This window comes from Scyliorhinus canicula, chromosome 15 (genome assembly GCF_902713615.1).
Source record: "Scyliorhinus canicula chromosome 15, sScyCan1.1, whole genome shotgun sequence".
NCBI lineage: Eukaryota > Metazoa > Chordata > Chondrichthyes > Carcharhiniformes > Scyliorhinidae > Scyliorhinus > Scyliorhinus canicula.
In genome coordinates, this window is record NC_052160.1 from 48709211 (window position 1) to 48734131 (window position 24921).

General features: G+C 46.4%; 2 protein-coding genes across 4 annotated transcripts in view; one reads left to right on the forward strand and one right to left on the reverse strand.

The window, feature by feature from the left end:
• Positions 1–741, reverse strand: part of mettl4 (methyltransferase like 4) — a 74231-nt gene extending 73490 nt beyond the window's left edge. The window contains exon 1 of the mRNA XM_038819969.1: positions 644–741. The gene's annotated coding sequence lies outside the window, so the exon portion shown is untranslated. The remainder of the gene's footprint in view (positions 1–643) is intronic.
• A 5652-nt stretch (positions 742–6393) lies between these two features.
• Positions 6394–24921, forward strand: part of si:ch73-12o23.1 (lysosomal alpha-glucosidase) — a 63352-nt gene continuing 44824 nt past the window's right edge. Inside the window, exons 1-5 of one of the 3 annotated variants that reach the window (XM_038819964.1) lie at positions 6394–6529; positions 10031–10157; positions 15376–15964; positions 17551–17696; positions 24097–24262. In XM_038819964.1, coding sequence (XP_038675892.1) covers positions 15386–15964; positions 17551–17696; positions 24097–24262 — 891 coding nt within the window. In that variant the 5' untranslated portion in view covers positions 6394–6529; positions 10031–10157; positions 15376–15385. Of the gene's footprint in view, positions 6530–10030; positions 10158–10347; positions 10410–15375; positions 15965–17550; positions 17697–24096; positions 24263–24921 lie in introns of those variants that run through there. The other 2 variants (XM_038819963.1, XM_038819965.1) reach the window with 2 other exon arrangements.

Consider the following 24921-nt stretch of genomic DNA (forward strand, 5'->3'; position numbering starts at 1 on the left):
TTTCCAGCAGATGTCACTGTATAGACCTAGACATAGAACATACAGTGCAGAAGAAGGCCATTCGGCCCATCGAGTCTGCACCGACCCACTTAAGCCCTCACTTCCACCCTATCCCCGTAACCCAATAACCCCTCCTAACCTTTTTGGTCACTAAGGGCAATTTATCATGGCCAATCCATCTAACCTGCACGTCTTTGGACTGTGGGATGAAACCGGAGGAAATCCACGCAGACACAGGGAGAACGTGCAGACTCCACACAGACAGTGACCCAGCGGGGAATCGAACCTGGGACCCTGGTGCTGTGAAGCTACAGTGCTATCCACTTGTGCTACTGTGCTGCCCTTATCTATTGTCCTAGTCAAGTGTGTAGATTTAAACATATGAATCAGAACACAAAGACATTTTATCCAGCATATCATTTGAAAATTATAATATTAGGCCTCAAATTGTCCACCAGCCTCAATTTGAACATTGCCCGATTGCCATGCATGAGGACTGGAGCATTCTTCAAATTGAGGCTGGGGTGAAATCTGAGGCCTACAATGGAACTTATAAAATACAACAGTGATTAAGCTTAAATCTCACAGATTGATGTTATTACATTAAAGCTGGCATTTTAATGAGGTAAATTGACAAAAGTACCTTAATTTTCCTGTAATTCCATCACAAATTTCTCCTTGTTTCATCAGAATTAGGGACTGACACCAACACACAAAGCTACTCTACAGCACCACACAGTGGTATAGCCACCAAGTTCTAGAAATACTGTAGCTTATAAAGTCCCATTGAAATACTGCATATATAAACCTAGTCCTTTTTCCAAAGGACGCAGGACGTTTAAAAGCACACCACATTTACCTAGCCCAAAAATATGGCCCTGCTTCCCCAGCAAACCGAGGCATGGGGAGAAGAAAACTTCAGCTGACCACGCTCTTATTAAGTTAAAGTGGGTTCTGATTTGCTGAACTGGAAGATGTGCTTTGAGTCGTGAAATCACATCAATAGAACACTCAAGGTGCTATTTTCTGTTTAAAGGGAAGGGGAGGTGAACAGCATGGAGTAGTATTAAAATATCCAAGGGACTTTGCAGGAGCGATTACCAAACAAAACTTGACACCAACCACATAAAGAGATAATAGGACAGATGACCAAATGCTTAGTCAAAGAGGTATTTTTTTTAAAGAAGTGTCTTAAGAGGGGGGGGGGGGGGGGGGGGTTGTTGATGAGAAGTGGAAAGGTTTAAGGAGCAAATACCAGAGCTTAGGGCATCAACAGCTAAAAGTATGGTCATCGATGGTGGAGTGATGAAAATCAGGCCTGCACAGGAGGCCAGAATTAGAGGATTGCAGAGAGCTCAGAGGGTTGCAGGGCTGGAGGAGGAAAGAGAAATGGTCTAATGGAGGGATTTTTAAAAAGGATGGAAATTTTACAATCGAGGAATTGCTGGAATAGAAGCCAACATCGGTCAGTGAGCACACCAGGGGATAACTAATAACGTTGAATGGTGTGACTCCTGTACTCCTACAACACCCGAGAGAGAAAATGAGATTACAACCAAAAGTGTTTCGCAATTCCACTTCCTTTTCATGAGGAAGCTCTTTGTGCAATATTTCAAGATTATTAGCATCCCAATCAGAAGATTGATCCAGAGAAGCTGCTTTGTCTAAACACACAAAATTAGCAAAATAAACATCCAGGTAAAATCCAGATGTTTGACCAAGAGATAGATGGCACTTTTAGCTGGTATTAAAACATCATGAACTGGGGCAAGCAGGTTTATTAGAAGTTTAAGTGTGCAGATGAGTGTCATGATATGCAGACACACACATAATGATATGCAGGCAGACACAGACAGGCAGCTAATGGACACAGAGAACAGGACATGACCAATAAGCAGGCAGGACACTCAGGGGTAGGATCTGACTATAAAAGACACGAGGCACTCACACTCCGCTTCTTTCCACTGATGAATGTCTAGAGAGTCAGTCTAGGGTGTTGTTACAATCTCACACCTCCACCACATGGCTAAGAGCTAGTCTGGTTCAGTCAGACAGAGGAACCAAACTTAAGTTAGCAGAGAGTCGAACTCACAGAGAACTGTGCTAACTGTGTTTTTAGTTCAATAAACCTGATTGAACTAACTTCAAGGTCTGGAGTATCTTTTTGATCTAAGTTGCAGCCAGTGTTATTCCAGTGTACCTAACACGACAATGAGGACTTTGATTATTGTTGAAGGTACTTAATTGGATTTTTCTGCAACTAGAGAAAAAGTCACTTTTTAAGATCCACCAGATGGCTTTGTCTCAATATGTTATGAGTACATCAGGTTAAGGAATGGCCATCACCTGTGAACCAGACTTTTGAGCATGGTGCACCAGGGCTTAAGTAACCCATGACAGAATGATATTCATTCATGCCTCTGAATTGGCACATAACTTAGGCGTATGTACCTGTGATGAACTTCGTACTTGGTTGAGAGCTTGTATTTGTGAGATGTCCCTTTAAGTCCAAAGTTAAATGAAAAATAATTCTGAAAAGGGGGAATAACTGGATGACTTGGGTATGGCATCACTTCTGAGAAGTTAAATTCTGGTCGAGGTTGCCATGGGCCACCTTGAGTTAATTGGACAGTGTCTTGTTTTAGCTTGTTCTGCTACAAAACACAGAATTCGCGTGAGGGGAAACAAGCAAAAGCTCTTTCTGAAAAGGTTTGTTTTCTGTTTGGCAGTGAGAGAGCTAAAAGGGCCTGAATCACAAGAGCAATGTGAATAGCTCAGGAATGCTAATGAGTTGAGAGATTGTGTCAGACAGTCAGACTGTGAACTGGGTTTTGTTGGTTGATTGGTTGAAAATTAACTCTGCAAAGCTATGTCATCACGATTGATCCAAGTGAGAGAGAGTGTGTAGATGTGCACTTTGTTGGTGGTAAAAGTGTCTGAAGACCTCAGATAGAAGATGGCTGCTGTTGTGGCTGCTCTGGGATAACACAGGCTGCAACTGGATGCAGCTTTAACCAAAAGATACTCCAGACCTTGAAGTTAGTTCAATCTGCTTTATTGAACCAGTAGCACGGTTAGCACAGTTCTCTATGAGTTCGACTCTCTGCTAACCTAAGTGTGGTTACTCTGTCTGACTGAACCAGACTAGCTCTTAGCCACGTGCTGAAGGTGTGATACTGTACCTACACCCTGACTCACTCTGTAGATGTTCATCAGTGGAAAAAGGCAGAGTGTGAGTGCCTCGTGCCTTTTATAGTGAGATGCCACCCCTGAGTATCCTGCCTGCTCATTGGTCATGTCCTGTTCTCTGTGTTCATTAGCTGCCTGTGTGTGCCTGTCTGTATATCATTATCTGCATGTCTGCATATCATGACAGCTGCCATGAACGTGAACAAATCAATTGAGTGGGAAAGTTGATAGATCCAAGCGAATTAGAGAACTTTGAAATTGCACATGGTGCCACATATATGTGGGAAGTGAAGCAAATGCTTGTAGTTTTGTAAGATGTATCTTTGTTGTATTAACAATTGAAAGTGGAATTTATCTGAGCAAGTATCTGTTAATGCATGCTTAATTTTGCATTGATTTTGGGTTTGATAGTTACAGTAAACGTTTTAAAATTTACAATTTTTTCCCTCTACTCTATTCGTCGGCATTATTTGGGAATTCCATTTGTTCCCAATTATTTATCTCTACAGGGATCGGAACAGATCCATGTTAAATTCCACTCCCATCTCCCTCACGCTCTCTATGAACTCATTCAATCAAAGAAGCTCGCTTCCAGCTCCCTCAACCCTATTCCTGATAGAGTACTGACCACTACCCAACTTCCCTTCCTGGCCCCCGGACCCCGACTGGAGGAGACATTGTGAACAGTTCCCTTTCCTCAGTTAATAGATGTCCTGTTTCATTTCAAACTCAATATTGTCAGACTCCTCTTCAAAGAAACCACTCTTGGCCATTTTGTCCTTGCAAGTTACCTCCAACCCCATCTCCAAACTCCCTTTTCTTTCCCAGGCCCTTACATTGTTGTTTCACTATCTCTCCTCGGCCTCATCCAGGTGGTGGCCATTCAGTCCCTTGAGCCTGCTCTGACATTCAAGACGATCATAGCTAATCTTCACCCCAATGCCATTTTGCTCCTGTTGTGAATGTATTATGGTAACCATTCACCACTGCACTACATTGTACTATGCTGTTGCGCATGTGGGCTCCACCTATGGACCATTGTACTGTACTACACCGATTGATTCATGTTGGTGCCCTTGTGGGCTCCGCCCCTGGCTCCACCCCCTTGAGGGAAGGTATAGAGAGCAGCTGCCCTGTAGGCGGCTCTCAGTGCAGAGCAGTCGCAGGCAGGCACTGTTCTAGTTGATTAAAGCCACCGTTCACTTCAACTCTCTGTCTCGTGTGAATTGATGGTCGCATCAGCCCATAGAGTCACAGAATCATACAGCACAGAAAAGGCCCTTTTCACAACCACCTAACCATTCAAATCCCATTTTCCAGCTCTTGGCCCCATATCCCTTGGTTCCCTTCAAGATTGTGGTCTTGAAAGCTTCAGCAGTTCTGGTCTCCATATTCTGAAAATGATACAGAGGCACTTGAGAAGCTGCATCAATAATTTACAAAGCTGATACAGAACCAGAGTGGTTATAATGATCGGGAAAGGTTGAACAGGCTGTGACCTTTTTCTCTAGAAAATAGAAGGATGAGCAGTGACCTCAGAAATGTTTAGAAGATTCTGAAGGGGTTTGTTGGGCCAAACGCAGTGAAGATGTTTCTACTTATTGGGAAGTCCAAACTAGGGTGAAAAAATGCAAGATAATCCCTAATAAATCCAATAAGGAATTTGTTACCCACGGAATGGTAAGAATTCAAAACTCACAACCAATTGTGGTTCAGTTGGTTGCAGTCCTGTCTTAGAGTTCCAGTCCAGGACTTGAGTACAAAATTCAGGGCTGACACTTGAGTGCAGTGCAGACGGGGCGCTGCATGTGTGCTATCATTTGGCTGCAATGTTAACCCAAGGGACCATCTGTCTGTTTGGGTGAATGTGAAAGACCTCATGGCGCTATTTTGAAAAAGAGCAGCAGAGTTATCCCCAGTGCCCTAGCCAATATTTATCCCTCAATCAACATCACTAAAGCAGATTGTTTGATAATGATCACATTTCTGTTTGTGATGCTTGCTGTGCACATAGTGGCTGTCACATTTCCTTCATCACAACAGTGACTACACTTCAAAAAGCACTTCATTGGCTATAAAGCGCTTTTTGGCATCAAAGGGTCATGAAAGTGCTATATACATGCAAATCCTTTTTTCTTCCTAACATTGGGTAGTTAAGGCACATACTGATGCACATTAAGGAGGACCCGAGGCAGGAGGATGCTGGTTTAGCTCAGTGGGCTAGACAGCTGGTTTGTGATGCAGAACAAGGCCAGCAGAGTGGGTTCAATTCCGGTAGCAGCTTCTGGTAACAGGTGTCGGAATGTGGCGACACGGGGCTTTTCACAGTAACTTCATACTTGTGACAATAAAAGGTTATTATTATTAGATATGGTGAGATGAAGCTCATAACCATTGATGGAGACCAGTTTGGCTGAATGGTTTTTACCTATTCCTTTAATTTGAAGTGTTTGAGCCAGCGTCCGCAGCCTTTTTTAAAGGAGATAGTTCCATGGTGTTTTAAAACTTTCTTATCATCGGATGTGGGCATCACAGACAATGCCGGCAATTTTTTCCCATTCTCAGTTACCCTTGAGAAGGTGGTCTTCTTGAACCACCTCAGTCCATGGGGTGCAGGAACACCCACAGTGCTGTTAGGGAGAGAGTTCCAGGATTTTGACCCATCGACAGTGGAGGATAGTGACATATTTCCAAGCTGGGGCGGGGTGGGGGGTGCCTTGAAGGTGCTGGTGTTGCTATGCATTTGCTGCCTTTGTAAGTGACAGAGGTCATGGGTTTGGAGGGTATTGTCAAAGATGCTTTGATGAGCAGCAGCGTATCTTGTATATGGTACATCTACTGCCATCTTTTATGTCAAAAAATGCTTCTGGTTTTACTCCTAAATGGCTTGGCTCTAATTTTGTTCTGGATTTCCCCATTGCAATGCTTGATGTCTTTAGGTAAAAAAATCTGTTTTTATTCTAATATGTTAAAATTGTGACTAACTGCATTAAATTTTATTTTTTAACATAACTGCATTAAGGTAGCATACTTAATGAGAAGCACAGAGTTAACTGGAGTGAATTAAACTCCATTGGGAATTCACCCCCACCGACTATGTTTGGGGCCAATATCCTCCTGCAATAGTCCTTGTGCAGGAAGATGTGAGGTTGCAATGATTCCAGCAGAGGGCAGCAGTGTGACATGTACATGAGAAAGGCCCTCAATGCAGCAATCAAATACTCTGCAAAGGCCAAGGGCGAACCAAAACCCGACAAGAGGCAGGGTGAACGAGACACAAACTGCTCGTTATCTGTTTTCAAGATCCACAGGAACTGTTCACCCAGCAACAAAACGTGAAGTAAGAATTCCTCTCTCTACATTGCTGCAGGTTTATGAAAGAGTGCTCTTCGATGTTTACAGGAATTACATATATACTGCATTGGGCTGGCTGTATGAGGTTAATGCAGAGGGGGCCCTGTGACCGGGTAAGATAAAATATCCACTGCTGACAGTGGAGCATATCAACCCTGCTGTTCATATAAGTCAATGCAGGCATGACAGGTTATGCAAGTGCTGATCTTTAAGGGGAATTATTGTTTAAATTTGGCTTGCAACTGTGTTCTGCGAAAACCTGCGGATCTATTTTTGCCTGGTATAAGTAGCTTGATCGAACCTTTAGCCTGCAATCCAAAGTTCCCAGGATCCAGTTGCCAGCCTGAAATGACTCAAGTTGTAGCACAGTGGTTAGGACTGTTGCTTCACAGCGCCAGGGACCCGGGTTCTATTCCCGGCTTGGGTCGCTGTCTGTGCACAATCTGCACGTTCTCCCCTTGTCTGCGTGGGTTTCCTCCGGGTGCTCCGGTTTCCCGAAAGCATGCTTGTTAGGTGAATTGGACATTCTGAGTACCCGACCAGGCGCTGGAATGTGGCGACTAGGGGATTTTCACAGTAACTTCATTGCAGTGTTAATGTAAGCCTACTTGTGACATTATTATTAAAGTCAACATTCTGCAGGACCTCAAACTCCGCCAAGTCCTTTAAATCCAACAGACTAGTGAAGTGTATAATATGGAAAATGTAAACATGTAGAAGTGATGCTCAACTGTACAAAGCCCTGGTTAGACCCCACCTGGAGTACTGAGACCACACCTGGTAGGGAGGCTGTATGGACCTTAAAGGAAGTTCAGCATAGATTTACCAGAATGAGAAAGGGGTGAATTACGAGGAGAGATTACAGAAACTAGGGATTGTATTCCCAGGAATTTAGACAGTCAAGGGTGATTTCATTGAAACTTTCAGGATTTGAGGGGGTGGGGCGGATTGGCAGAAACTGTTTCCACTGGTTCAGGAGTCTAGGACTGGAGGCATAGTCTAAAACTGAGAACCAGATCTTTAAGGAATGTGATTGTCGGAAACACTTTTACACATTAAATGGCAGTTTGGAACTCTCTTCTGCAAAAGACAACTGATGCAAAACCAATTGTTAATCTTAAATCTGCGATTGGTAATTGTGAATTTAAGGGTTTTGGACAAAGATGGCTACATGGAGTTAGGTCACCAAGGTTGCATTGAATGGCAAACAGGCTGGAGGGGTTAAATTAGCTCCTTGGGTTCCTATGTCAAAAGCCAATTTGTAAACAGCTAGTTCTCACCAACTGCAATGAGATAATGACCAGCTAATTTGGTTTTATTGCTGTAAGATCTTTTAAATCTACCTGAGCGGGCAGACAGGGTGTCTGTTTATTTTTTTCACTGAAAGCTGCATCTCCGACATTGCAACGCTCACTCATTACTATACTGAAGTGTCAGCGTACATTATGTGTCCAAGTCCCAGCAGTGGGGCTTGAACAGACATCTTTCTGACACTAACTGTGGGAGTCAGTATCTCAGAGGGCAGTGTAGTTGGTATCTGCGTCATCAGTGGAGCTTAACGATCCGACAATAAAGTGCCACTGACCATATTCATTCAACCATTTGGGACTCCCTGGCATCCAGCATGATGAGAATCTTGTGTTCCATCACTGTTCTTGGATCAGGGTGTGTGAGGCACAAGTGAGGAATTGAGGCACGAAGTGAGCTTGAACCTAGATGATGTGCTCCAATCTCTGGAGTGGGTCTTGAACTCATAATCTTCTGCCTCATCATGGAGAGCCAATACTGAGTCAGAGCTGGTGGTGCAACGCAGCACTGGAAACTCTAGGGTCAGACCAGGGAAAATGGACGAGAGTTCCTGCTGCTGATCATCAAGCAGTCATTGCTGTCAGGAACTCTGCACTATGAGCTGGAGGAAGCGCATGGTAAATTTACCAGAGTGATAAAGGGATGAACTTAATAAGAGTGAGCTTGCCAGCATTGTTCTCCCATCATCTACATGGGTGAAGTGTGGCCATAGCATCTTTAACCTAGCCAATGTCCCAAGGTTCGTCACAGCAATGTTGTCAAACTAAATTTGTCACTGGACCACCAAAGTCAACGTGAGTGTCAGTGCCCAAAAGCATGGACAAAGAGGTAGGTTTTGAGCAGCATTTTGAAGAAGAAGATAGAGGTGGAGAGGTTTAGTGAGGGAATTCCAGAGTTTAGGGTTTAGATATCTGAAGGTCACAAATGTTGCAGCAGACGAGATGGTTACAGAGATAAGGAACACAGATGATTTTGTCACTCTGGTTCCTAAAGCTCGCCACGCCTCACATTTGGGTCTGTTTTAGTTTAAGTGATTGTTATCCTTTGATACCAACTCCATTGCCGTTGTATTATGCAAATACCAACATGACCTGATGCCCAGTATTGGAGTTTCTTTCCCTGTCCATAACATACTGTAAGCTCTTTCTATAATCTTTATGAAATATTCTCCCACTGCATATTAATGACGTTTTTTTCAGTTCTCATTTGGGGGTGAGCAGCACAGTCCCATGTCCACCCAAGGTTTCACGTTACTTCCCACTTTCTCTCCAGTCATCAAGTCTGTAAGCAGCCTTTATATGACCTATTTCATTATGTGAAGCATGTGACTTGTCTCTGACTCAATTACTGTTTTTTTTTAAATTGGGCAATACCATATTTTGATGAAAAATGTAGGAGAAGAGTTCCAGAAACTGGTTGATTAATGTGAGGGAGACACTAAAGGTGGGTCTTTAAAACACTCCAGATTGGAGAATGGCTGAGGGAGGAGAAGAGTTTCACAAGGTTGAGAGAAGAACGAAACAGAATAGGAGATGGAGAAATAAGATTGATTTCTATGAGGATGCAAACAGAACGAGGCACATAATGTCATCTTGAAGACGTGATTTCCTCTCAGGCCCCTTTGTTTATTATGAAGAGACAATTGTTACAAAGGGGAGGCTTCCGGTGGCGGCTCGGAGGTGAGCGGTCGCACACAAAGTGGCTCCCATTTGGAGACTTAGTTTTTGGCCCTTTTTACCCAGTAAACAGCTGGGCAGCAGGGTAGCATGGTGGTTAGCATAAATGCTTCACAGCTCCAGGGTCCCAGGTTCGATTCCCGGCTGGGTCACTGTCTGTGTGGAGTCTGCACGTCCTCCCCCTGTGTGCGTGGGTTTCCTCCGGGTACTCCGGTTTCCTCCCACAGTCCAAAGATGTGCGGGTTAGGTGGATTGGCCATGCTAAATTGCCCGTAGTGTCCTAATAAAAGTAAGGTTAAGGGGGGGGGTTGTTGGGTTACAGGTATAGGGTGGATGCGTGGGTTTGAGTAGGATGATCATGGCTCGGCACAACATTGAGGGCCGAAGGGCCTGTTCTGTGCTGTACTGTTCTATGTTCTATGTTCTAAACGGGGGTAGTTGTGGGAAGAAAGGCAAAGTAACTGAGGTTTGTTGGTTTCTCCTCCGCTGTGGGATGTCCACAGGATATAATACGAGGCTGAAGTCGAGTAAAGACTCTGCACCAGATTCAGAAGATCCTCGTGGTGGAGTGGAAGAGAACATGGCGGATCCCTCAGTGTCATCAACGCCCTCCTGATGGCTGACGGAGAGGTTAGTGGAGTTCCTTATGGCGGAATTCCAGAAACAAAGACAGACGACGTCCAAGGCGATTGAGGCAGCAGTGGCTCACCTTCACATTGCTTTAGAAAGGGTGGAGCAGCCGTGCGTCAATTTGGGAGGTGGGGAGGCCAGTCTTGGGCCACAGCGATTGGATTTTCTCTTTAGAGGCCAAAATGGAAGACCAGGAGAACAGGCCCAGGCATCAGAACCTGAGAATAGTCAGGGTACCGGAAGGCATTGAAGGTACGAATGCCACTTGAGTGTGTGGCGAAAATGTTCGGGAAATTGGTTGGGGAGGGGTCTTTACAAAGCCTCTTGAGGTGGGCCAGGCCACCAGTCATTGCGACTGAAGCCAAGAACTGGGGACCCGCCATGGGCGGTAATAGTCCAGCTTCATAAATATTTGGACAAGCAGCAGATTTTAAAGTGGGCGAAGGTCACGCAGCTGGGAGGGACACTCTTGGGGCAGAATTGGCTAAGCGCGAGCTGGGTTCAATAAGCCAAGGCGGCTCTCTACAAGAACAAGGTGCAGTTCGGAATGGTGTACCGGGCTCGATTGTGGTCACGTTGATGGACAGAGACCATTACTTCAATATGCCGGAGGAGGCGAATGACTTTGTGAGGTAGGATGGACAGGAGGAGATTTGATTGTGGTTATGAGATGTTATGGAGGTTTTGAATTTTTACATGTTTATGTTTCTTGACTTTTTCTGTGTTCTATTGTTCCTATGGTAGTATGGGGTAGTTTTGTCTTGTTGAAGGGGGTTATGGGTTAGGTCTTCCCGGTATACACCATTTTGGATGAGGAAGTGGGGGAAGGAGGTGTTTGGGTTTGTGTTTCGCAAGTGGGGATCACCATGCCAACAGTTATGCTAGTTAAAGGGAGAAAAGTGGGGGAGGGGGCTGGTTACCTTGGGGTAAGGTAACACACAGAGGTCGGCTGGGTTTTCTTTGTTTATTGTGGGGGGAAAGAGTGCTTGTGGACTGGCTGGCTGTTAAAGGGGAGAGAGTGGGGGGAGGTGTGGTCGATAGGAAGCCGATGGGGAGGGGGGAGAATAGAATGCTGGTGATGCAGGTTTTTTTGCTTATGGATTTGTGTGAGGACAGTGACAGTGGCCATTTTGGGTGGGCCTGGAGTCGAGGTAGGTTTGGGCCCAGTTGAATTTCCACCAAGGGGATATGGCTGATTCTAATAGAGGGGGCTCAAAGACCCCCTGTGAATATGGTCATGTGGAACGATTGGAGGTTAAATAATCCGGTTAAAAGGTCCCATGTGTTTGCTTACTTGAAGAGCTTGAAAGCCGATGTAGTCTTCTTGCAGGATGTAGTACGCTCAATAACGGCACGAGAGTAGAACGGTAAAGAAGGCTTCAATAAGCTGAGAACTAGCCTGATGCCGAGACGGGTGCTTACTGGGTGCCGCCTACAGAGCGTCCCCTTATATACGACTCCCTGGTGGGCGGAGCTGGAGGCGGAGTCCCCCAGGGTTCCAAGCCCGGTCTTAAAGGGGACATCACCTTACATGATGATAAGGGTACAGTAACACAGTAACCGTTCATCACACAGGAGAAACATTTGAGGGTTAGGGTTCAGACAAGGAAGGGTTGGTTGGGGCAGGCATTCCACTCAAATTTTGATGCAAGGCTGAGAGGGGTGGTGATCTTTTTGAACAGGGGGATGGTTTTACAGCAGCCAGTATTTTGATGGACCCTGGGGAGCGGTATGTGACGGTGAGCGGCCACATTTCACCATTAGCCCTGTTTAGCACAGGGCTAAATCGCTGGCTTTGAAAGCAGGCCAGCAGCACGGTTCGATTCCCGTAACAGCCTCCCCGAACAGGCGCAGGAATGTGGCGACTAGGGGCTTTTCACAGTAACTTCATTTTTGAAGCCTACTCGTGACAATAAGCGATTTTCATTTCATTTCAAAAGTCAGTGTGCCGCAGATCAATGTGGCTGGAAGATGCCGGAATACTCCGCTTCTGGGATCTATCCGGCTCACTATGACTCGTGAGATTGTGTTAGCGATTTCGTGATGTGATGACTTTTTGGCAAATCTGCATATTGGAGTGAGACCACTAATATGCAGTTCCCTGAGGTAACCGAGGCATTGGCTATCCCCTTTGCCTCGAAGACCTTGGGCGAGTGCCGTTCGGTGCTGGGCCAGACCGAACAGCTCTCGTGGGGTCTCTCAGGGGATCGGAGGCCCCCAGGTGCATGTGGCACCCTGGCAGTGCCACCTGCGTGCCAGCCTGGCACTGCCAAGGTGCCCGGGTGGCACTGCCAGCTGGAAGAGGCACTGCCATCGTACCATGCTGGCATTTTTGTACTGATGGGGATCAGGCCCAGGGGTGTCATATGCATGTAAGGTGGTGTGTATGTGTGTGGGGGGAAGGGGGGGTGCCATGGACCCCCTTAGTTGAGTTGGGGTTTGGGGGTCGTGTCGGGGGCTTGGGAGATTGGGACACCATTTTTAAATGGCGTCCCAATCATTCCCTGCACTGACGAGTTGTGGCGAGTGCGGCTCCTCAGGAAACAGGACTAAGTGCGCCCTCGGCTGTGCGTTCCAACTGAGACCTCGTATCTAACCAGAGTCACGTCAGAGAGTGTTGTGTTTCTCAGTGCTGCGAACCCTGGGAAACACGTGGCTAAATGTGCTTGCTATGGGATTCTGTTCCATTTGGTTAGAGATTGGGCCCATATGCTCCGAATTGGGATGACACAGACTTTACCAAGAAGGTGTTGGTGGCCATCCAGACCTTGACTTGCATCAGTTGATCATGGGTCAGATTTCAATTATGTATTGGACCTGAGGATGGACTGGTTAAGTCCCAAGGGCGAGATTCTCCGCAAATGCGGAGAATTGTAAAGGCTGCTGTGGGACAGGCTGTGACCCACGGCAGCCTTCATGCCCACTTCCGGGACCGATTTCCCCCCCCGGGCGGAGCTAGGAGCGCCGGCTGACGCACATGCGCAGTTGCCATCTTTTCCCTCAGCCGCCCCGCAAGACGTGGCGGCTTGATCTTGCGGGGCGGCGGAGGGAAAAGAGTGCGTCTGTTACGGATGCACGGCTCGCGATCGGTGGGCACCGATCGCGGGCCTATGCCCCCCTTGGCACGGCCGTTGTACTGCCATGCCAATCGGGCCCCTAGATGCCCCAAACAGGCATCTGGCACCCGTTTCACGACGGCAGCGAGCAGGTGTGTTTGCTGCCGTGTTGAAACGGGCGTGAAGGCCCGGCCGCTTGGCCCATCGGCCTCGGAGAATCGCCGCTCGCCGTAAAAAACGGCGAGCGGCGATTCATGTCGTGGGTCGGGCGTGGGGGGGGGGAGAATAGCGGGAGGACGTGAAAAATGTCAGGAGGCACTCCCGCTATTCTCCCACCCGGCATGGGGGGCGGAGAATCGCGCCCCAAGTCTTTAGGAACTTCGGGGATGGCGAAAGAACTGGCAGTGTTCATGGAGCAAATGGGTGGGGGGACATTTATTGGGGATGTTCGATGAGTCTCTGTCCCGGGGGGTGCTGCCGGGCACATTGGCGCAGTCTATCTTCCTGATCCCCCAAAAAATACAAGAATCCCATGGAGTGTTGGTCTTACAGGCCTATTTCACTATTGAATGCTGATGCAAAGGTATTAGCTAAGGTTCTGGCAAAGCATCTAGAGGGGTTCTTGCCAGAGGTGACCTCTGAGGGTTTGTCGACGGGTTGACAGTTGTCGGCCAATATCTGGAGACTGTTGAATGTGGTCCTGTCGCCCTCTGTGGGGAAGGTACCTGAGGTAATCATCTCCAAGGATGCAGCTAAGGCTTTTGATCGGGTGGAGTGGAGGTATCTCTTTGAGGTCTGGGACAGTTTAAGTTTGGGCCAACATTTATCTCCTGATGAGGTTGTTGTATAGTGGCCCATGGCAAGTGTCTGGACTAACGTGGTGGGCTCAGGGTATTTCCGCTTGTATAGGGACACAAGGCAGGTATGTCCGCTGATCCTATTGTTTGCGCTGGTGATTGAGCTTTTGACCATCGCGCTTAGGTAGTCAAGTGGGTGGACTGAGAGAGGAGGGTGCAAGGAGCATAGGATGTCCCTGTATGCAGACGATCTGTTGTTGTACGTTTCTGATCCTCTGCCCAGTGTGGGAAATGATAATGGAGCTGCTGAGGAAGTTTGGATCCTTCCCAGGGTACAAAATGAATGAGAGCAAGAGCGAGGTTTTCGTGGTGAATCCCCTGGGGAGGGTGGCAGAGTTAGGGAGGCTGCCGTTCAAGCTGGCCAAGACAAAGTTTGGCTATTTAGGGATTTAGGTGGCTCATGGCTGGGCCTTGTTGCATAAATTGAATGTGGTCAATCTGGTAGACAGAGTGAGTGAAGGGGGACTTTAAGGTGAGATGCCCTCCCGCTATCCGGGGCATTTAGAGTGCAGACGATCTTACTTATGTTCCAGTGTCTCCCCATCTTCGTCCCTTGATCTTTTTTCGTTAGGGTGAACAAGTTCAGCCTTTGTGTGGGCAGGTAGGACTCCCAGGAATTGAAGAGCCTTCCTGCAGAGTGGATGGCATTTGGGAGGACTGGCACTATCAAATCTAATATTCTATTACTGGGCAACAAACATTGATAAAGTGTGAGCGTGGTTTGAAGAGCCAGGTTCGGCGTGGGGGCAGATGGAAGAGGCCTCCCTTGAAGGTTCATGTCTGTGAGCGTTGGCTACCCCTCTTCCCTTCTCTCTGGCCAGGTTCTCAATGAGCCCGGTGCTGGTGGTGGTCTCTGAAAATCTGGAACCAGTTTCGGCAGCATTTTAGATTGAGGGCCATGCCATTATTCTCACCAACCTGCATGAACCATAGGCTTGCCCCCTAAGGGATAGATGTAGTGTACACGATTTGGAAGAGGGAGGGGGTTGAGAGGTTCAGGGATTTGTTTGTTGAAGATAGGTTGCAGGACTGGAGGAGATGATGGAGAAATTTCAATTCCTGAGGGGGAGTGAGTTTAGGTATCTGCACGTGTGGGACTTTGTTCCTAAAGTGCTCTCTTTGTTCCTTCAGTTACCCAAGACCTTGAGCTGGGTGGTGGCATACCTTAATGTCCAACATGGCAAATGGACACATGGGTGCAGTATTGGAGGGCAGCTCATACCCATTGACCTCTCCCCTTGGCAGAATCGGGCATATGGGGAAGAAATTGGAATGAAAGCAAATTATATTCTTTATAATTTTCAGTGTCATTGAGATGTCTTCTAAGAAGGAATTCCGGCTGGATCCCTCGGTGGATGAAGAATGCCTGAAATCTCGCCAAGCGTACCAAGGAAATGTGAGGATTACCCATCCCCGCTGGTACCTGTGGGCATTGATACCCACTGTGATTCTTCTTCTCATTCTAACCAGCACCTGGCACAGAGGGCGGACAGTCCGGCAATTGGCTAACAGGCGGGTAGAGGGTCCGGAGATGTGGGTGCGCCATGTGCGACCTCGGACCGGCCAGGGGGATGGACTGACAGATCTGGACACCTGCTCCTCAATCCCAGAATGGCACAGGTTTGATTGTTACCCTGAGAGGGATAGAGTGGTCACCCGGGAGTTGTGTGAGCAGCGCGCCTGCTGTTTTATCCAGGTAGGCTCGAATCTGGCTGGGGTGCCATGGTGCTTCTACCCACCAAACTTTCCGAGTTACACCCTGAGAAACCGGACACCCACAGAGCTAGGCGAAGTGGGAGAACTGATGCGAAAGAATAAAACCTACTACCCTGGGGATGTCTGGAAACTCCAGCTGAACGTAATGTATGAGGCAGACAACAGACTTCACATCCAGGTGAGGAACGTCCGTCTAATCTGAAAAAGTTATTTTTGCCGAGGGTGAAAGTCTAATTTTGAGGATTTGGCAAGGCTAGGCTTTATTGCCCATCAAGAGTCATTCCTTGATTGGATGGTACTGATGCTGGGCCTTCACGAACAGCTGTAGTTCACCTGCACCCATGAAGGATTGCAGGTTTTCACCATGTCAGGTTTATCCTTCCATAGAATCCTTGCAATCCTTACAGTGCAGAAGGAGGCCATTCGGCCCATTGAGTCTGCACCGACCCTCTGAAAGAGCACCCACCTAGGCTCACTCCACCGTCCTATCCCTATAAACCCATACATCCACCTAACCTGCACATCTTTGGACTTCTCTAATGGGATATCAGTAAAAACTAGTTGAGTTTTCAGGGCAACGTATTTGGGTAAAGCTGCCTCAGTTTTTTTTTTAAAAGATCATTCTCAGGATATGGGTGTTGTTTAATGCCTGTCCTGGTGGTAGTGGACACTTTTATTATTCTTACAATAGTGGCTAAACTTGATACTTCATTGTCTGTGAAGCATTTTGGGACATCCTGAGAAAAGGTGCTATATAAATGAAAGTTCTTCCTTTCTTTGATACAACTTGCTGGGCCACTGCAGAGAGTGAACTATGTTGGTGTGGGACTGGAGTCACAGGTAGGCCAGACCAGGTAATGATTGCAGATTTCCTTCCATTAAAGGACAATCCAGCAACTTTATGGTCACAATTACTGCTGCCAGCTTTTTTAATCCCAGTTTTTAAAAACCAAATTCTTTTTTAAAAATAAATTTAGAGTACTCAAATGCATTTTTCCAATTAAGGGGCAATTTAGCGTGGCCAAGCCACCTAGCCTGCACATCTTTGGGTTGTGGGGGCCAAACCCACACAAACACGGGGAGAATGCGCAAACTCCACACGGACAGTGACCCAGAGCCGGGATCGAACCTGGGACCTCGCGCCGTGAGGCAGCAGTGCTAACCACTGTGCCACCGTGCTGCCCTAAAACCAAATTCAAATTCTCAAACTACCATGGTGGGATTCGAACTCTCATTCTCTGGATGATTGGGTCAGTTGATAAATGAAAGACTTACATTTATATAGCGCCCTTTATGGACCTCAGGAACATACCATCGCATATTCTAGTTAATGAGATACTGTTGTGGGAAACACAGCAGCCAATTTGCACACAAGCCCCAACCATCTAAATTAATGCCCAGACTAAGTTTTCCTTAAATTTAAATTTGCTTGTTAACTCCAATAAACATGATTTCACGATAAACATGTTTTATGAAATATCTCCCCCTTTTATCTCTGACTCTGACCTGCGAGACACATGGAATTGTGTGTGGTTTGCTTGCTATCAGTAGTGTGGTAGCTGGCTAATACTGTGTGCAGACTCAAACAAAATGAGTAATGACTTCATTGCACTGTACAGAAATCAGGCAGAAATCAGGTGAATGTTATCAGCCAGTATCTCATAAAGAGCTTTGGCCCACTTTCTATTACATCGCTGGTCTCTCAAAGTTAATGTAAGGCAGTCAGGAGCTTTATACTGATTCTCTTTCTGTGACACAATTTAGATAAACGATTTCTCAAATCTGCGATATGAGGTCCCCATCGAGGTTCCCAAGGCAACGCAGAGAGCCAAGAATCCATTGTACACCGTGGAATATTCCGAGGATCCATTTGGAATGATCGTGAAGAGGAAATCCACTGGGACAGTGCTGTATGCTTTTCAAAGATTTCTATTTCCCAGTGCACTTACCAGAACTTTCTAATCGGACTGGGATGGGAGAAGGGATAGAGAAATTCTTTGCTTTTGGATCTAGGAGTGAGTGAGTGAGTGTGAATGAATGTGAGTGAGTGAGTCTGTTTGTGTGATTATGTGTGGGCTTTTTTTTTGTTCATGGGCTGTGGGTGTAACTGGCTGGGTCAGCATTTATTGCCCATCTCTGAGGGCATTTAAGAGTCAACCACATTGCTGTGGATCTGAAGTCATATGTAGGCCAGACCAAGTAAGGATGACAGATTTCCTTCCCTAAAGGATATTAGTGAACCAGATTGGTTTTTATGACAATCGACAATGGTTTCATAGTCATCATTAGACTTTTAATTCCAGATTTTTATTGAATTTATTGAATATATATCTTTTAAGTATATTTATTGAGGTTTTATATAATAACACTAACAATACAACAATCAACGAATAAGGATATAAGGGTACAATTTCAAAACGTTTCAAACACATCCCCAATAAAACCCGAACACTATAACCAAATCCCTAACGGTGTCTAGATTCTTAAACAAGGAAATAAAAGGTTACCATCTAAGGTAGAACCTCCTCACTGACCCCTGATGGTATATTTAACTTTTTCTGAGTGCAGGACTGTCATTACATTGGCCAGCTAGGCCGAAGCCTGGAATGGGAGACCTCCAGCTAAGCAATTTTTGCCTTAATGGGCTACCAGTGAGGCAAAGGTGACACCATCTGGCCCTACCCCGGAGTGAAACGCCGGTGAGTCTGAGACCCCAAATATGGCTACTGATGGATATGGCTAGAGCCACCCAATCTCAGATATAGTGTTGAAAAGGGAAACCCAGAATCTGGCAGGTCTGGAGCAGGACCAAAACATATGTTTGTGGTCAGCTGAGGCAAGCGAACAATGATCACACTCGTCCTCCACGTTTGGGAAAATCCCACTCATCCTTACCGTGGTCAAGTGCGTCCTGTGTAACACTTTGAACTGGATTAAACTCAACCGGCCACAAGAGGAGTGGCGTTGACCCTGTAAAAGGTCTCACTCCCAGCCTCATCAGTAAGCATAAGACTTACTCCCTCTCCCATCTCACCCTCACCATGTCAAATGGTACGGGATTCGATAAGAGAATATAACCATATAGGTCCGAAATAGACCCCTCGCCATTTGAGCCAAGGATAAAATCTTCTTCAACAAGGAGGAGGATAGGGCCAAAGGAAAGGAAGGAAAAACTTTACGCGAAATGTCATGGATCTGAAAATAATGAAAGGTTAGAATTGGGCAATTGAAACTTGTCAGCAACCTCTCAAATACTGGAAAATCTCCCCTCTGCAAATAAGTCCGTAAAATACTCAAGCCCTTCGCCTTTGAAGATTTAAATTAAGGGCCCAAACCAGAGGGTAAGAAGAGATGATTGTTATAAATAGGGGTTAAAGAAGACCGTGAAAAAGCTTAAAGTGCTGCCGAAACTATTTCCAGATCCCGAGGGGAAAAAACCACCACCTGATTTGAGGAAAATCTCGCAGGAAAGAAGGGCATTGGTGAAGTAATTATGCCATGAAGAGTAGAGGTAGTGCATGAACGATTCAGGGTACATTCCACCCTGAATCAAGTTGGGGTCACTTATGCACTGCAAAACATTTTGCATGTTAGCAGTCCAATAGTAAAACAGAAATTTGGGAGGACCAAGCCTCCCGCCCGCTTGCCTCTCTGAAGCAGAACATTACCTATTCCGGGACTCTTACCTGCCCAAATGAAAGTTTGTTAACCAAAATAAAAAAGGATTTGGGCAAAAGAAATAGGGATACATTGAAAGAAAAAGAAAAACCTAGGAGGTACATTCATTTTCATTGTTTGGATCCCACCCAGAGTCAGGGAGGTTGTTCCACCTCTGTAGACCTGCTCTGACATTTTTGATCAGGCTTGAGTAGTTTAATTTATGAAGTGAGGCCAAATTATGGGCTAAATTCAATTTATAACCAGAGAAGGAGCCAATTGTATTCAGCGTCTTCATTATGCCGTCTATGAAGGGAGCCAGGTCCTTAATGAACAGAAGTAAGTCATCCACATAAAGTGATACCAATGCTCTACTCCATCTCAACAAATGCCCCTCCATTGATAAGAGGTCCTCAACGCTATAGATAGAGGCTCTGTTGCCAAGGCAAACAAAAATAGGGAAAGAGGGCAGCCTTGTTTGGTGCCCCTACCCAAGAGGAAGTAATCTGAGTGTAGAATGTCCCTGTGAACGCTGGCATTAGGGGCATTATACAACAGACGAAGCCAGGAGGCAAATTTATAGCCAAATCCAAATCTCCTGAGAATCTCGAATAGATATTCCCATTCCACCCTTCCATCCTATCAAATGCTTTTTCTACATCAGAGATACTATAACCTCAGGCCCTGGTGCTGGGGAGGGGGAAGGAATAATGGTTAAAAGGTGACATATATGAGCCAATAATTGTCGGCCTGTTACAAAGCCTGTTTGATCCTCTGAACTTATACCTGGGAGGCAAGACTACAGCCGGAGGGCCAGGATCTTCCCAATAGCTTAACGTCCATGTTTAAAAATGAGATGGGTGGGCGACAGGTGGTGCAGTAGATAGACTGGGACTGCGGCGCTGAGGACCCGGGTTCGAATCACGGCCCTGGGTCACTGTCCGTGTGGAGTTTGCACATTCTCCCCATGTCTGTGTGGGTTTCACCCCCACAACCCAAAGATGTGCAGATTAGGTGGATTGGCCATGCTAAATTGCCTCTTAATTGGAAAAACAAAATTGGGTACTCTAAATTTTAAAGAAAAGTGAGATGGGTCAATGTGAGCCACACTCGGCAGTGTCCCTGCCCCCCTTAAGGAGCAAAGAAATTGGGGCTTGAGTGAGGGTCAGAGGCAATGAACCCCGAGACAGTGAATCATCAAACATCTCCAATATTAAGGGTACGAGTTGTTCCGAGAATGTTTGTAAAACTCGGCCAGGAAGCCATCAGGACCCGGGGCCTTGCCAGGTTGCATCCGCCAAATACATTTTAAAATCTCATCTGGGTGGAATGGGAAATCTAATTCCTAGCTCTTGCCCACTTCAACAGTTGGGATGTGCAGACCATCCAAGAAGTCAGCCATGAACGCTTTATCTGCAGGGGATTCTGACGCAGTGATAAGATCTAAAACTGTGTTACCGTGGAGAGGGGCAGAAATGAGATTGCCGTCCTTATTGTGTATCCTCAGGATCTCCCGTGATGAGCCAGAGGATGACTAGTCTTCATGCCATGCTCATAGAACGTACCCGTGGAGCGTTGTAACTGACGCACATCTTTGCCAGTGGACACCAACTCAAACTGAGTCCGTAATTCTTTCTTGTTTGTCAGTAACTACGGAGTAGGATCAAATGAGTATTGGTGGTCAACCTCCAGGATGGAATCCACCAGCCTCTGCTGCTCCAACTTCTACATTTTCTGCATATACGCCCTCTAAGAAATAGTTCCCCCCTTAATGACGGCTTCAAGAACCTCCCAAAGTGTGGAGGGAGAAATGAGTCTGATTTGCTTATTTTAATATAATCTCTGTGGAGGTAGACAAAATCTCCACAAAATTTATTGTCTGACAACAGAGTAGTACCTAGTCTCCAGGGTGGGCGTTGGGCAAGGCTGGACTCTTTTACAATAGACCAACAAAATGTGGGGCCTGGTTGGAGATAACAATTGCTGAGTATTCATTCTCACAGCCAATTGTGAAGGGCTGCAGAAAACCCTCTATCTCCACTTCTGTCAGCTGACCCCTTTGTTAGCAGGAAGATTCCCAACTAGAAAGTAAAACCTCATCTAGTTTACAACACCACATTAGTACTGAATTATCAAGCCCAACAACAATGATGAAAAGAGAAATGAACAATGAATTGATTTTAAAAAGGACCTAATAGCAGCAAACCCTCCAATTTAACCAAAGGCCCAAGGCCCGAACATGAAAAAGCATAAAATATGAAGTGCTCATCTACAAAGCCATCAAATAGATTAAACATTTAGGGCAGCACGGTAGCATGGTGGTTAGCATAAATGCTTCACAGCTCCAGGGTCCCAGGTTCAGTTCCCGGCTGGGTCACTGTCTGTGCAGAGTCTGCACGTCCTCCCCGTGTGTGCGTGGGTTTCCTCCGGGTGCTCCGGTTTCCTCCCACAGTCCAAAGATGTGCGGGTTAGGTGGATTGGCCATGCTAAATTGCTCGTAGTGTCCTAAAAGTAAGGTTAAGGGGGGGTTGTTGGGTTACGGGTATAGGGTGGATACGTGGGTTTGAGTAGGGTGATCATTGCTCGGCACAAAATCGAGGGCCGAAGGGCCTGTTCTGTGCTGTACTGTTCTATGTTCTATGTTCTATAGAATTAACAGTGCTTAATTTGAGCTTTCGAACAAAGGAGTCTGCATCTTCCAGCACATCAAAAAAACGTTCATTCTCACCAACAGTCACCTGAAGGCGAGCTGGGTAAACCATCCTGAATCTAGGGCAGCACTGTAGCACAGTGGTTAGTACAGTTGCTTCACAGCTCCAGGGTCCCAGGTTCAATTCCCGGCTTGGGTCACGGTCTGTGCGGAGTCTGCACGTTCTCCCCGTGTTCGCGTGGGTTTCCTTCGGGTGCTCTGGTTTCCTCCCACAGTCCAAAGATGTGCAGGTTAGGTGGATTTGCCATGCTAAATTACCCTTAGTGTCCAAAAAAGGTTAGGTGGGGTTACGGGGATAGGGTGGAGGTGTGGGGATAGGGTGGAGGTGTGGGGATAGGGTGGAGGTATGGGCTCTTTCCAAGGGCCGGTGCACTCTCGATGGACCAAATGGCCTCCTTCTGCACTGTAGATTCTATGATTCTATGACGCCGAGGTCCCAGGTTCGATCCCGGCTCTGGTTTACTGATCGTGTGGAGTTTACACATTCTCCCCATGTTTGCGTGGGTTTGGCCTCCGCAACCCAAAGATGTACAGGGTAGGTGGATTGACCACGTTAAATTGCCCCTTAATTGGAAAACATGAATTGGCACTCTAAATTTTTTTAAAAAGAAAAAAAAACTTTCTTAATCTGACTCCATTTCTCATACAAGGTGGTTTCATTCTGTTGAAGGCAGCACTTTGTTTTGCCAGCTCTGCACTCAGATCTTGGTATAGCCTGATGGAGTGGCCTCCCACTTCACATCTCGATGCTCTCCAGTCCAGTGAAGGATGCTCCTTTTCTTTGAAACTGAAATCTTACGATAACCACACAAGGCCCATCTCCAGTTCGAGGCTTCAATCGGAGAGAGCGATGGATCCAGTCTAACTCTTGGGGGTGGGGGGGGGGGGGGCTTGATGCCTGTAATTGTGGCACCGTGAGCATCGGTGGTCTTTTTCGTACTTTCTAAGGTTGAGTGAATATGGGCCAAGGCTTCCTCCATCGATCTTTTTGCATCTACCGCCAAACTCCGACGATGTTTCTCCAGTTCACTCGTCAAAATATGACCGAGATTCTCGGCTGTGAGTGGAGTGATCAGAAAAGGAGCGGTGGGAGATCTCCAATTCGTTTGGCTACCTGGAATGTTTGCAGTCTGAATGGCCCAGTAAAATGGTCAAGGGCATTCACCCAAATCATACAAAGTTTCAGAATCCGCTGCTGTATTTCGGCCTGAAACCTTGTTATTTTTATCTTTCCTGGGCATCTCCAAAAGTTAGATGCACTATTCTACTACGTTATTGGGTTTTTAAAAGGTAAATGGTTTGTGACACCAGACGAGGGTTAAAAATAGCGGCTTTTGAGTGGGAGTCACCTCGTGCATGTCCTCTCCTTACATTGTGTCACCGGAAGTCGTGTGTGTGTTTATGTATGTGTGTGTTGGACGTGCATGCATGTGTTTATGTGTGTATATGTCTGTGGATATATATATTTTTGTGTGTGTGCGTGCGTATATGTTATGTGTGTATGTGTCTGTGGTGTGGCGTGGGGGGGGGGGTGGGGGGTCATATAGGTGGTATTTGAGATTGGAGGGAGACCAAGGGGGAGATTAAATACTGTCAAACTATTTTCAAATATTGATCTAATTCCCCTTTTGAAAGTTATTATTGAATTTTCTTCCACTACCCTTTGAGGCAATGCATTGCAGATCACAACTCGCTGGATTAAAAAGAATAATCTGTTCCCACCTGCCTCTCCTTTCCCGCCCCGCCCCAGGATGAATAATGCAGCATGTGAGCAGTCACTGTGACCCAACACTCCTGGGGCACGGGCTGTCTCAGCACTGAAGCCCTCATGTGCCTGTTGCATTGTGCCGCCTCCATCAGTCGGAGACAGTAGGTTCCTACGTATGTTAACTGTAAACTGCAGGGCAGTTGGACCCTGATGACCTTTGCATGTTTTGAAGCAGGTTAAACACGACAGTGGCTCCTCTCTTCTTCGCTGACCAGTTCATACAGGTGTCGACCTTGCTGCCTTCAACGTACCTCTACGGCCTTGGGGAACACCGGGCCAGTTTCTTGCAAAGCGTTCAGTGGAACACCCTGACCTTCTGGGCTCGTGACAGCGTTCCTAGGGTACAGTATGAATTGGAACATTCCAGAAACGACGTTGTGTTAGTGTTCAATTGGGGAGAAATCTAGTTATTATTGGCAACGCAGGCAGCCATTTTCTTTCTCAGCTACAGCTCAGCCAGTCTACACCCTTCAGGTTAACAACCTGGAGAATCATTGAAAGATAGGAAGTACCCAGGAATTAATTATCATTTCCCAGAACCCTGCAACACCTGAGAGGAAAGCCATTCTGTTTCTTTTCATTTTTTTTTCATTATTTTCATACTATTTAGTAAGTAATTGGAGATGGAGAAAAAAAGATTGTTTGCTTGACCGTTTATCCAGTGGGATAAGGAAGACTCTACTACTCACTGTCAAATTGGCACGGGAAAGGGGTAGGCCATGAGGATTGACCAGTCACTGGAGTTTGGGGCAGTTAGAGGTGGGAAATTGCGGTGAAATCTCCAGGGGGGGATGGCGGCACAGTGGTTAGCACTGCTGCCTCACGGCGCTGAGGACCCGTCCTGTGTCACCATCCATGTGGAGTTTGCACATTCTCCCCGTATCTTTTTGGGTCTCACCCCCACAACCCAAAAAGATATGCAATGTAGGTGAACTGGCCATGCTAAATTGCCCCTTAATTGGAAACAAATAATTGGGTACTCTAAATTTACATTTAAAAA